General features: G+C 38.1%; 1 protein-coding gene across 2 annotated transcripts; it reads left to right on the forward strand.

The window, feature by feature from the left end:
• Positions 1-758: 758 nt before the first annotated feature.
• On the forward strand, positions 759-10,722 carry LOC134532696 (putative defense protein). Of its 2 annotated transcripts, XM_063369403.1 has the most exons (6): positions 759-912; positions 3,057-3,325; positions 5,872-6,002; positions 8,131-8,219; positions 9,623-9,689; positions 10,363-10,722. In XM_063369403.1, exons 1-6 carry the CDS (start codon positions 890-892, stop codon positions 10,369-10,371), a joined length of 588 nt encoding a protein of 195 aa, XP_063225473.1. In that variant the 5' UTR covers positions 759-889; the 3' UTR covers positions 10,372-10,722. The 2 variants fall into 2 exon arrangements, with proteins under 2 accessions (XP_063225473.1, XP_063225472.1); XM_063369402.1 differs by having other exon boundaries at positions 776-912; positions 9,623-10,722.
• The last annotated feature ends 3,861 nt before the right edge of the window (positions 10,723-14,583 follow it).

A 14,583-nucleotide genomic window follows, 5' to 3' on the forward strand; every position in this document is an offset into this window, starting at 1 on the left:
GTCTCAAGCCTCTCAATTTGTGTACACCAAAGGTATTCGCTCTCAATGTTCTTACTCTTACAAAATATTGTTCATTTCCTGCTTGATTATAGCCATAACGAAATGCACTTGCTGTAACATTGTATTCTTCGTTTTGTGATATTACAGTCATAAAGATTCTCTAACCCATTTATAAGTTTTCTATAACACATCACACAGGAAAATTTTGAAATTATATCCAAAAGTTTAATCAAAAATGCTCGAAAAATATTTTTGGTTTCGCTAACGAAAAAAAAAAAAAAAGACAGCTATAGAGGATAAAGTATGTTTTTTTTTTCGTTTAAGAAAAAATAACTAAACTTCAATGTTAGCTTGTAAACACGACTAGTGTAAATGCTACTTGTTCAGCCTTTTTTTTTTTCCTTCTGAAGATCACCTTACTTTCTGTGTATTCTGAGTGCGTGTGTAGTTGTGTGTATGTACATATGTGCGTACCCCTTGTTAACTCCACATAGTTAAATGAAATTTCATATCCCCATTAAACGTCTAGATTTGACTTACTTATGTTTGATAAACAAAAAGAAAATGTTATCGTCAAAAATTACGGCTTTGCTTAAGCGCTGAATGACTGGCAAAGAGACGCTAGTTTCGAAGAGAACGTGCAACCGGTATGGAGCACGATGATGAAGGGGGGAATAACCCGGTTACCCAGGGTCAGCTGCAGTGAAGGTCAGGGAAGGGGGAATACCCGCGGGCCACGCAGCGAGCATACCGGCTGCGAGCACAGCGGGCAGGGAAGAGGAAGGGGTCGCCGCAGACAGCTGTTGGTAAACACGTAGCGCGCGGTGCGTGCTGCTTATAAGACGAGCCGGCACGTCCGGAACCCACAGTCTCCGACGAGCCATCCGAAATGAAGTACTACATCGTTGCGAGGTGAGCGCCTTCCTTGATCTCCGTCAACAACTACGCTCCAGGGCGAGAGTTACGAACCGAGAGGCGCCATTTTGTTTCAGTTTTTTTCTTCTTTTTTTTTTTTTTTGGACAACTATTTTTCATATTTTGTCTTCGTTAAATGCATAGACTATAATTGAATGCAATGTTTGCTACAGTTAATTTTCCTCAGTGAAGTCATTGGCTGCCGTCTTTAGGGTGACTGCAAGTGAAATAATTCTGTCAATGGTCACCATGCCATGGCTTTTTTAATTCTCGTAGTGAGGGATATTTTCCTTGGCGAAGGCAAATTTTCAATATTAAACAACACGAAATGATTATGGCGCTAAAACCTGTAGAAACCAATATGGCGTCTTTATTTCCCTATCTCTCCCCCTTACGATATCATGTCTCAAGTCACCGCGACGCGCGGCTCTATAGCTGCTACGTACCTACAAATACGATAGTAAATATTTATAAAAGATTACACGAAGATAATATTAAAAACTTTAACTCAAATATAATGTTGAGTAATAATATTAAAAACTCAGTTTTTCAATGTATGCCCATATATTTTTGTCTATTTCCTAAAAAAGCACTAGATAATAATATAAAATTTATAAAAAAAAATGTTAACGAAATTTCAGTGCTTTTTAGTGATATGTGAACATCTAACCTCGGTAGTGAGCAAATTCAAATGTTCTCATGTTGTTCACGTTTGCAAATAAACTTAAAAATACGAAGCTCAGACACAAAATTAAACGTAAACTTATAACAAAGGCTGAGATTCAATAGGATTGAATTTACAATCTATGGTAGTACTTTATTTACTCTAAACAGAAAAAAATTCTTAACTTTTACAAAAGATTCCTTTGGAAAGCAATTTCCAAAAAATAGTTTATAATACTACAAGAAAAATACTGGAACTTTGTACAATAAATGGCTACGGTTATTTTTGTATATGTGTAAGTATTTGAGATAATGAGTATTTCGTATTGAAATTGGCGCATACTTTCATATATTTATTGATGTTTCATTCAAGTATATTTTTCAACCATGGAAAAGATAATCTGACATTTTTTTTAATTATGCTTAGTTATGTGCATAGTTAACACTAGAAAGTTAGTTTGGCAATCACTTCAACTATTGGAGGTACTGGAACAGCACAAAGCATAAATGTCTGGACAAAAATCGTAACCCAGTATAACTACGAACACTATTTGGTAGTGGTACAGTATTGTTTCATGTAAAAATAGAAAACTACAAACATATGTGATTTTACATGAATATTACTGTCCCATTTACAAAAAAAAAACTAATTCAGTATATAGTGTGTCCCGCAGAAGAAGGGAAGCTATTCTAAGTGTATAAGATCCATCGCTTACTATTCTCTGCAGGAATGCCACACTCGCAATCGTGACCTAACGGTTTTTATCCTAATTTTCACGTACTTCAATTATTCCTTCGTAGTTATATTTTGTACAAAGCTTCTCCTATCTCGGAAAAGTGCATTTTGAAATTGTTATCCCCATCAACAAAGGCTTCCATACATTAAAACATTTAAATTATAAACTTTGATACTGATTTCCATCATTCAATTCGACCTAAAAAAAAAATTTCGAAATTTTCTAATTTGTAATTCATATAGTTACCTGTAATAAAATTATAGTGGCTTAAAATGTATAATGCTCTATGGTGTGTCCAGCAGAAGAAGAGAGGTAAATCTAGTTTGTGGGGTGTCCCGCAGCAGAAGGGAAGCACGTCTACGTGTACGATGCTCTATGGTGTGTCCCGTAGAAGAAGGGAAGCAAGTCTACGTGTACGATGCTCTATGGTGTGTCCCGCAGCAGAAGGGAAGCACGTCTACGTGTACGATGCTCTATGGTGTGTCCCGCAGCAGAAGGGAAGCACGTCTACGTGTACGATGCTCTATGGTGTGTCCCGCAGCAGAAGGGAAGCACGTCTTAGTGTACGATGCTCTGTGGTGTGTCCCGCAGCAGAAGGGAAGCACGTCTACGTGTACGATGCTCTATGGCGTGTCCCGCAGAAGAAGGGAAGCAAGTCTACGTGTATAATGCTCTATGGTGTGTCCTGCAGAAGGAGAGAAGCGAGTCTAAGTACACAGTGCTCTGTGGTGTGTCCCGCAGCGTGCTGCTGGCCGCCCTGTGCGCGGGGATGCCCGCCGACCCGGAGCCCGACTTCTGGTTCTCGACGTCGGTGCACCCGTCCGGGCCGCCGGCCCTCAGGCTGCGCCGAGCCAGCGGCGGGCAGGCGCCCGTCGACCCCGACCACGTGCCGTCCTCCGTGTGCCGCAACATGACGCCCTCGCACGGCGGCAGCGAGCCGCAGGCCGAGCCCTGGCCCTACACGGTGTCCGTGGACAAGAGGCGCGTGGCCCCGGGGGACATCGTCACCGGTGAGACACTGCCCACTGCCCACTGCCCACTGGCCACTGCCCACTGCCCACTGCCCACTGCCCACTGTCCACTGTCCACTGTCCACTGCCCACTGGCCGGGCCAAACACACCACAGTACAAGTAGGGACACCTGCATTCCGCGATTTCATTTCACGTCAAGGTATTCCACAAAACACTGTAGCCTTTTCTAAGAGTCATGGGCTAGAGACCCGGAAAAATTCGCGGATTAATTCTGAGTCAGTGATTGGACCACCGTTTACCTGAAGGACTCTTAAGCCAGTGAAAAAAAAATTCAACGAAAGAAGTATCAAATCACAAGCATCCCAGGTAACGCGTGTCACGAGTCATTATCCAATGATCAGGTGTAATTTGTCCTAGTACGTAGAGTATCGTGGAGTCTATCCTAGAGGTCATTGAAACCGCGAATTTTTCCAGTCTCTAGTCATGGCTAGAGACCCGGATAATTCGCGGGTTCAATAACCTCCAGGATAGACTCCAATATCCTGTACGCACTCGGACAAATGCCAACTGTTCATTGGCTGCTGACTTGTGAGTCGTCTCGACTAGGTGGCCTGTGATTTGACACTTCTATGAGTGAGGGTCTATAATTGGCCCTCAGTCCTCCAGATTAACAGAGAAACAATGACAGAAGCAGCACTAAGGTATAATTATTTGAAATTCAGCATAACACGAAATGAACCCGCGAATTTTCCGGGTCTCTTAGTCATGGCAAATTGTGAGGGTGCAGCAGTACGGTGACCACATTCTCATTGACTCCGTCAAGAGCTGGATGACACCTCTCGCCGACCTCAGCCAATAACCACAGGAGAAAAGCTACAGTATTTTGTGAAATACCTTGACACGAAATGTATTCGCGAAATACAGGCGTCACCTAAGTATAAGGAACCGTCACGTGTGTGGGATATTCACTTGGAAAAACGAGGAGATTTTGATTTTTAAAGTCCCATTGATTGCACAGTCAGTGCATCAGCAAAACCGGGACGCCAATCTTCAGCTTCATTTCGTGGGAAGTCAGGTAACCCCATAGGCAAGACGTGACGGACGCACCAAACGATAGCGCGTTACAAATTCAAGGCAACGTCATCTATTGACAAAGTTCTAAACTAAACTGTTATAGTATAGTTTAGTTTAGTATAGTTTTTGTTCTTAATTTTCTACCGTAAGAGGAAAACCCTTTTTTTCTGTTCATGAGTTCCGCACATCTTTCTCCTTATTTATCCACCTGACCTTTACACACGTAAAATCCGCCACTGATAATTTCAGGGACGTTTGAACAGTTTTCAAAGGAAATTCCTCCGATTTGCAGTAGTTTCAACAGGTTAAAATTGTGTTATTAATTGGAGGGGGAAACGTTTTGTTGACAGCAAGGCCATTACAAAAGTAAAACTAATACCACGCTAATATGGGACATTCAGAAGAAACCTTTTCTTGCATTGAATTTTTTTTGTGTAAATATAATAGATATATTCTTGTAAACTTAGAGATATTTGTAAATTTGTACATCGACATAAAACAACTATCACTAAACAAAAATATTTTTCGCAGTAATGCTGGGTTCGGATGTGTTGACACAATACCATCGATAGTTAAAGTTATTTGTAAACCCCGAATAGAGTTTCAGCATAAAAAAATATAATTAAACAAATTAAAGTACAATATTATTGAGTATTTAATCAACTTTTCCGTGGTTTTCAAAAATAATATGGTTTGAAGGGAACATCAATGGAAATATAAAATTTTGCACCAATTTTCGTACTCAATACTCAGCGTTATCTCGAAAAAAACATATTTTAATATACAAAAATAACCATAGCCATGTGTTGTACAGAGGTGAAATATATTTATTGTAACATTACAAACTATTTAGTTTAGTTCGTAAGCAATTCTTGTAAAAGCGCAGAAATTTTTTTTTCTGTGTGCTTTTGACGTGGAAACGTCTAATAAATCGATGAACGCCGGCTGCACGCACGAAAAAGTGTCCCGTTACGCACATAGTTCCGTTACGCTGTGTCCTTTTACGCTCATTGTTCCGTTACGCTATGTTCCGTTACGCTGTCGGCGAGTGCAGTAATAATAGGCTATGTTACAATTGAATAAAAAAGTATGGTGATTCATATAATTGATATAGATATTTGATTACACTTTATTTATATGAAAACTTGTTCATAATTAGGCCTATATATAAACTTTATAGCTAAACGCCAGTTTTTAAAATTAATTGCAAGTCATCTACACGTGAACTGTTTCGTCGACTGTTTATAAAGTGAAGTGAAAAGTTAATGTGGTATCCATTCCTTATTACAACAACAATTTCGGCAATAAAGGTAAATTATTCTTGCATTTTAAAAATCTGTTTACTAGTATAATTTCAAGTATTTATTCTTTTATTATTAAAATAAAAAAAATTCAATTTTATTCATAAAAGTGTGCAATCATTTCATCGATGTTTTGTTATGACGTTGTCACGTTAAACTATCGTCCGTAAACCGACTTTACAGACAACCAATATTTTTTTTTGTGGCAGTGACCGTGTCGGGCACGGACTCCTTCAAGGGCATCTACATCCAGGGCAGGATCGGAGACACCCCTGTCGGCACCTTCCAGCCGCACGAGAACGAGGCCGTGGTCATCTCCGACTGCGACCCGGGCACAGACGTGAGTTCTTCCAATGGTTCACGCGATGGGGTGTCTCGATCTAATGCAGTTTTATTTTTTTGGACATACTGTTACGTCGAGTTCTCTCCTAAGGAAAGCCTTATTACCTTCTCTCTTAAAATGGGGCTTGAAGGGGATAAGGGGTTATAAAATAAGGTCTCGACATTAACTTCAGTTCCGCTTCTATTTACCGCTAACTGTTGCAATTGTCAACGCCGTCACCCGTTCAGTTAAATCTATAAAATATACTTAAGAGGCCACTCCTGTGTTTCGGGGGCACTACGCAACCCACGTTAACCTCATAAGATACAATGCTATTTTCATTTTGCTTATAACTTATAAACTAATATAGATTTAGAAATGATGCTTGCTTGATATGTAAGACAGCGATGCTCTTATCAAAGCCCCTTTCTTCAAAAACGTGCATAAATTATGGTTCAAACCTAGACAATACACTTATGCATATTAGTAGAGATTAGTATGAAACCATAATTTGGGCACATTTTTTGAAGAAAGCGGCTTTGATAAGAGCATCGTTGTCTTTCATATCAAGCAAGCATCATTTCGAAATCTATATTAGTTAATGAGTTATAAGCAAAATGAAAATAGCATTGTATCTTATGATGTTAACGTGGGTTGCGTAGTGCCCCTGAAACACTGGAGTGGCCTCTTAAGTCAATCCACGTGCCTCGCTATCACGCCTGTGAGTGTCTCACCTCCGCTCTCTTGTCTCGCGCTCGCGGCAGACGTCTCGGCGAGGCGGGTAGCGGCGGCGAGAGTCACGTGGGCTCCGTATGGGCGTGGCTGCCGTGTTTGAGACCTCGGCAGTCCTCGTTCACACCCCCTGTCGACCCCGTTCGCTTCCCGCAGCGGTAGCCGGCCTCGTGCCGAAGCGCTGTCCCGGTGTTTCGCGCGGACTCCGCTGTTGCGCTGACGCCGCTGTTGGCGCAACGAGGCCGGCCCGCACCTCGTAACAATGCGCCATTGCAGTTCTGCACTGTTCGCCGTGGAAAATTTCCGAAAATCAAAATAAAAAAATAAAAAAATATGAAGATGATTTTCGGGATTTTTTTTCACCACAAGACAATGCAAAATTGCAATGGCGTATGTCCAAAAAAAAAAAAAAGCATTGAAACAGACTTGATTGCCCATGTGCTCCCCCTCCTCTGCCCAAGGTCCGCGGTGTGATCCTGTTCGCCTGGCGAACAGGCTTCAGGATCCTCTATCATTTCCCACTTCAGGTGTACACTGTCAAACATTTTCCAATTTAAATAATTTGCTGAAGAAGGCTGGTTACTAGTGATCTTCGTATACCTGATGCAAATTTGCAGGTACTAAGTTAATTTACTTTGAACACGAATCCATAAGAATAATATCGGTGCAGTATCAAATCAATTAAAAACCCGTTAAGACTCCTGCAGGGACTCTTATTCATTACTTGGAAGTAGAAATACGGTATCATTCTACGGAGATTCAGCTACCTGAAATGACGGAGAACTCTTGGTTTATTTCAGGTGAATTCTTCGTATTTTTGTCTTTAATTTCAAACAGTGTCTATGTAACTAGGAGTCCAGTTTCATTTCGACTTTCGGAGCTAATCACTTCGACAATTCGGTAGAATCCCCCTAATCCGGACTAAATGGGATCAACGAAAGTTCGGATCAAAAGGAATGTGCCTTTAAATTCACGTTACACAAGTTTTAGATGAGTAGAAATTTATAAAAATTTTTTTTCATAAAAACAACCTTTCCTTCAGCTTAATTTTACTTTTAATACTACTGTATACTGAGACCTGAGTTTTTAACGCATGAAATTTTGTAGGATTAACCAAACAAACATCTCTGAAATTAAAATTCAGAATTAATATATTATTAAACCCTGAATTTTTAAATACCGTTCGGACTAACTGAAAGTCCTTATTTGGCCAGAACATTTGCTTCCGCACAGAATTGCTGGGATTAGTGTGCTGAATGGCAGTGGGCCGTGAACATGAAAGAAACTCAACCGATCACGAAACATAGGCGAAGCCACGGTGTTTTCATACACAGCTTGCCTCAAAATCTTTTCGCACTGGCCATGTGCATGCAGTATTTTTAACTTTACTACAATATTTAATTCCCTGTTTCAGAATGCGCTGAGCTACGTAAGCAGGACTGCTCTGGATAATATCGAGTTGAAGTGGAAGGCCCCTAATACTCCAGGGAATGTTATATTCAGGTGAGTTCAAAGTACATTAAAAATTTTGATATCATTTCACAGCTAAGCTCCGGAATGTATAATTATATATAAAATATCTTACTCATTTGCCGTTCCACCTCATATGCATAACTGAGAGAATCGCTGTTGAAATTAAAAAGAAACTACTAGAAACATTACAACATTTTGTGTAAGGGATGGAAATGATAAGTGTCTTAGATATTCATAGTTTATTAATCGTTAGTCGATAGTTTGTTCAAATTTCAGACCAAATTCTAGCGTAAAAGATCGTTAACTTAAATCCAACATACAAGTCTCAAAAAAAATTTAAACGGTTTTACTGAAAAGTTTTATAATCTTTTTTAATACTTCTTGTAACAGATCATTACGAAAGCATAAAGAGGGCTAGCATTGTTAAAAATCAGGAAGTATTTTATCTAAGTGACTTTGAAATAGAGGAAGAAAACAACCTCCGTTTTAAAGGCTGAGATAACATTTATTTTTAAAAATTTTTGTGACAATTGACCATTTTTGTACTACGTGACGTTACATAACTTCATTCATGACTCCAGCTGTAAACAAGTCAAGGCGAGTTTGAAAGGTAACATGATATACTTTCAGGACATACACTGTAAAAAACATATGTACTATTTACAAGAAAAATTCTTGGAAACTTATTTGCAAATGATATCACATGTGAAACTGCAAGACAGAGCTTTGTAAAATTGTAAATGATACTAAGCTCTGCCTTGCAATTTTACAAGAGATAACGTTGGAAACTGAGAGTTTCCAAGAACTATCCTCGTAAAAGTTCAATTTTTTTTACCATTGTAAGCAAGGACGCTTAAGTTCAGTTGAAGATCTATCTCTACTCTTTTACAAACCACCTCTCACCTTCAAAAGTTGAGTAGCGAATGTTCTTGTGTATTATAGTTTGTCTTCCGTTAAATCAATACGTAAATACACTATCTTGGATAAAATGATTTTGACACCATTGTATTGTTCATTTCTCTAAATTTGTACTTCGCTTAAGCTATGCAATAGCACTCAGGTCAATGGATTGCCTGAACTTTATATTAATATGCTAAAAACAAACATTTATTGTTTGAATTCATCTTCAAGAATGGTTACAACTGTAATACCATTGGCAATAGTAACTCTTATATAGTCTCACAAATTATTTAAACGTGGTCTGTATTTTTTTAAAAAAAGTAGATTTTCGGTTATAGACAACTATCTTTAATGACAAAACGTCATGGAATTTATCCAAGATCTGTCGGTATATATCCGTGCGTACAGTTTCCTTCATAATAGGCCGTGAATTTCTTTCAGAAATATTTACTTTTCTGTCAAACTTGTTGAACCGTTTACATAATTTAGTCACAAATTCCGCCATGCGAAAGTCTTGTCCTTTTATGTTTCAGGTGTACTGTTGTGAAGAGCTTCAGGGAATTCTGGGTGGGAATCAAATCGCCTGAAATCCAAATAGTGGTAAGTGAAGATACATGTGTTTTTTTCTAACATATATTGTTAAGATATTTACAAAACTTCGATAAAATACTGATTATTTCAGATTGGCATTACAATTTTTGGCACATACAATTGTAGTTCAAAGCTCAAGGTATTAGTTTATATTTTCATAAATAGTGCCATCTCTATTTTTACATAAGAGGAAATATAATAGCAGATCCCTTTTATTTACGGTTTGAAGTAACATTATATCTGTTAGATATGGTTCTGTTACCTCTAACTCAATTGCAAATAGGTACTTGGTGTAAAAATCTCAGCCTATGGGTACTAAATAATCCTATGGTAGTGGTCATTGCACCTTTTCACTTTGAGAGTTACTGTAATGAGAGAATTAATAACATATCTAGGTTATCGGCTTGTCATTCAGTGGTGTCAGCTTGTCATTCAGTGATCATTGCTAATATTGTGGCTTACATTTATGGACGAGTGGTGCGGTAGTATTGAGAACTAGGACTTAAAAATTTCGTCAACAGTGGGTTCATTGAAGATTACGAAGGGCAATGCAATGTTGACGGTATGTGTCTCGCCTTTGGAAGTAATCACCTCTTCCATAGCCGCTATGCTTAATGAGTTACTTGAAAGAATATATATATAAAATAAAAATTGTAACCATTTATTTTTCTTTTTGTTTCAGCGCAATTAATAGACTCCCTGCGTGAGCCGCACCAGCATACGCTGAAGCTACAGAAATCTCAAAAATCTCTCTTAGGATGATTGAATGTTTATGCTTATTGTGTGTTATGTGTTAGCCAAAGAAAGTATAGACTATAAAAAAAATAGGAATATGAAGAAAATTAATTTTTGTAAGTGAACATTTATATATTCATAAAAGTATCAATATAACTATGTTTCTTCAATAACAGCTGTCATTGAGAAATTGCTTGGAAATAATAGCGATAATACAATATGTTTTACAAATAAAATCTAGTGAAATACATGTTTTGTTAATTGAAACCTTACATTGTTTATGTGATAATAAACATTTTGTAACTAATGTGTATTTTTGTTCATTTTAGTTATTTTAAAATTTAAACCTACATATTTTGATGTCCTTCATTTTGCCATATTGAAAAATTTGGCATGTTACACAATGGAAACTTTAGTTTTGGATGTATGAATCCAAAACACGAGTATACAATAATTCTGACACATTACCTTTTTTTAATATTATCGATGTTTACATTGAGTGCACGAATATTGGTGAAAATATTTATTTGAACTAACAATATAGTTTTTAATACGCTATAAAAGATCATTTACAAAACAGCATGATCTATTTATCAAACGTTGGCTCAAAGTAACACAAATCCTGAGAACTCTATAAAGGACTCGTAAACTACATGCTTAAGTAATCAACAAATTCCACTACGCAAATTTAATCTTACGTGTAGGGGTTTGATATTATCATGACTGATGAAGTTTTGACTCACCAGCTAATTTATTTCCCCCCTCCCCCCTCAGATATTTAATTCCAAAATGCTAGCCATCGCGTGTGTGTCTGCGTTAGTCAGAAATACGAACAGTCTTAGTTCACCAGATAGATGCCCAATTACTCAAAAACTCACGGACCGCGGATGATTCGGGAAGAAATTGTCTGCCACCGCGCGGTGGAAGATCAGCAATTAATAAAAGTGTCGTGACATAATTTGTTTTAAAAAAAAATGGTTCTGTCTCACGCTGGACGGCTGGCGGTAGGCCATTTGGCATGTAGCGAGGAGGATGTGAGGCCATTTCACTTATAGCTAGCTGCTGGCGGCTGTTGTATCGACAAAAAAGTGAAGGAAAAGCACTGACGCTGACGACTCCAAAGGAAGAATTCCCTTTTCTCTGAAAATAGGTGCCCTTTACTTGTTTGAAGAAAAAAAAAATTTATTCAGAAATACTGGACATCAAGGCAGTCTCTAGGAACGGCCAAGCAAACCTAAGGCATTTTTTTTTTCCAAAGTGACTCGTCTCCAATTTGACAGCGATCGAAAGTAGTACCTGTAGCACCCATCTCACCACTGTCACCAGACACATCAGAGACAGATACCGGACAGCTCTTTACTAACAACGCAGGCGAGGAAGTGGAAAATAACCTAGCGGCAAGAGGTGTGACTATGAATTTATTTTAAAGATAATTTGCTAAATTGCATATATTTTTAATGTTCTGGTGCCAAACATGACCAACTTACTTATTTAAGACATTTTAGCACTGGTGGTTTATTTGTTACATAAACTGTACAAAAAGATTTTTACGACAAAAAAAGGTTTTTACGTTGTCATAGCGTTGGTACCGCATATATTAAACAGATACCGTTGTTCATACTGGGCATACAGTTTGTCTTCCATCGTAGTGACGTGTGACAAAAACGCCAGGTTTTCACACCAAATATCTTGGAGCTGTCCGGTATCAGTCGGTAGTGTATTTGATGGCACTTGCAAATCATCGCACGATGCTTGTTTGCTGACGCTGGCAATCGCATGAAATTTCTCGCAGACACTGTCGGCAGAGAAACGGTAGCAGAAGGATGAATATATATTTGGCAAAACGTTTTATAACTGACAAATCTGAGAGAAGTTTCATGAAACAGACTATACGTGTAAACATCAGAAGATCTTGAAAGAACTGATTTTTGAAGTGAAACCTCTTTGCTGAGGGGGCTACAATACTGGAGCGTTACGAAAATTCCGATCGCATGAGGGGAATAGTTAGGGACGTGGTGGGGGGAACCGGAGAGGAGTAGACAACAGGGGAGAGGTACAAATGACGCAACACTCTCGCATACTTACACACTTGCACTATTGAATTCTTGCATTCTTGCACTCCTGCATACTTGCACGTTTTGCATACTTTCATATGTTACACTTGCACACTTGTATACTAGCATATTTACATATATAACACACTCGCATAGTTGCGCAATAGCATAATTTAGCGTTCGCATACTTGCACATATAGTTGTTTTTAATCTGCGATCTCAGCCAAAGAGAATTATGTTTCCTATACATCAGCAATAAATTTCACTTCTGTCTTGCAAGGACTCCACTCACACACCATACAAGACAGGAGAACCAGGTAGATATCCGCTGCGGCCTGTAGTAAGCTGTCGACCAAACATTTCGCCCAGATTGTTTTCAGAAAGCTAACAAAACCAGAATCAGGATGTTTGTCTCGATATACGAATCCGGGCCATCCCTAAAGTGAGTTCAACGTTAAACCGTTGCGTCCCTTTTTATTAAATTATTAACTAGTTTTATATACGTATATATAACATCTTGGCTATCGGGATTACGGCATTTAGTACGTGAAATTTCGTGAATGGAACGGAATTCGCATGGAACGGAAATGTGTTACCACGGTGCTGCCATCTGTGGTGTATGGCGCAAGTAAATGTTCTCAAAGCCAATGGGAAACTTTATACATAGAATTACCTGTTTAATTATTTTAACAATTGGGCAGTATTTTAATAAAATTTCTTGTCAATAATAAGGTCCATGTCTGGTTTTTTTTTTCAAGTCTGTTTCGCTTTTATCGGAGCCGTTTCGTTATATAGTTTTAAATTTTTGTCTGCCAATAAAATGATTCAATAGTTGACGCAAATGTTCCGGCAGCGGAATTTAGCGGTGGATGCGGAAACTACGTGTGATTCGCGCCCAGAAATGTAGTTGAAAACACTATTGGCGTATATTAATCACGTTCGGCATTATTCTGAAGAATTCCACATTAAATTTCGTGTCCGAGTTTCGTATTAAAAGTTTATTTTCCGCATGAGAACCTCGTTACCGGGGTTAGATGTACACATCACTGGCGGGTACTGAAAGATTCGTTCAATTATTTTATACGAACGAGTTAACCATCCCCCATTTAATGTCTAATATTTAACATTTTTATTTTTAGTTTGATAGTGTCAGTGACGGTGAAAGTTTGTGTGAGACTGAACAAGACTGTTAAAACTCCACACCCCACGCTTCAGCCAGGACTCGAACCCAGAACCCGGAAGCCCTCGCATTGAAAGCCATCGTGCATCCGACTGCGCGTTTTAAAACTAATAAAAAAACGTGAATTGCAGTATCGTGTATCAACATTTACAGCAGTATTTGAGTACTCAAGTTATAAAAAATAAGAGTAACTTTTAAGTTCGAAGCAAAACATTACAACATGAAAAAAGTGATAAATAGTTGTTTAATGCACTTGAGATTTAAAGTATGGTACCGAGAAGTGCGGGAATTTTATAAATTAAAATTCTGCTAAAGATGTTCCTAAACATTTACTGTCATGTGATAACAAAGCGCATTTCACCTCTGATAATAGTGACACATAATATACTTGGAGCATAATTATAAAAATTATTTTTTTGTATTCTTAAGGTTAAACTATTAATATCAGTGATAACTTTGTAATAATGTGTTTCGGAATTAATGGCAGTCAATCTGCAAGGCATTTATTATATTCTTCAAAGCTTCAATACAAACCATATCTGAAACTGATTTCATGTTAGTTTTAGAGAGCAATAATTTCATCAGAACCGAGGGTAAGTCTCTATCGGTTGCAATCGCTATCCCTTCAACGTAGGCTACACGGTCGAGTCAATCAGAGATACTGGCTGCATAAGTAGAAGGCGCCAGATAACATTGCCTTATTTACACAACTTCGGCCTAGCGAAACACGTAAATTTATTTTGTGAGTGCAAATAACACAGTAATTTAAGGGGCGAAGCAAGGTTTGAATAAAGATTTCAGTGAAACTAAACAATGTTTCGAACAAACAAAGCTTAACATACCTAATTTTTTTATTATAAAATACCACATAATTTTCAATAAAGTTAATTAGTTATTGATACATTTTCTGCTAGTTTGCATTTAATTGCGTATA

This window comes from Bacillus rossius, chromosome 6 (genome assembly GCF_032445375.1).
Source record: "Bacillus rossius redtenbacheri isolate Brsri chromosome 6, Brsri_v3, whole genome shotgun sequence".
NCBI classification, from domain to species: Eukaryota; Metazoa; Arthropoda; class Insecta; order Phasmatodea; family Bacillidae; genus Bacillus; species Bacillus rossius.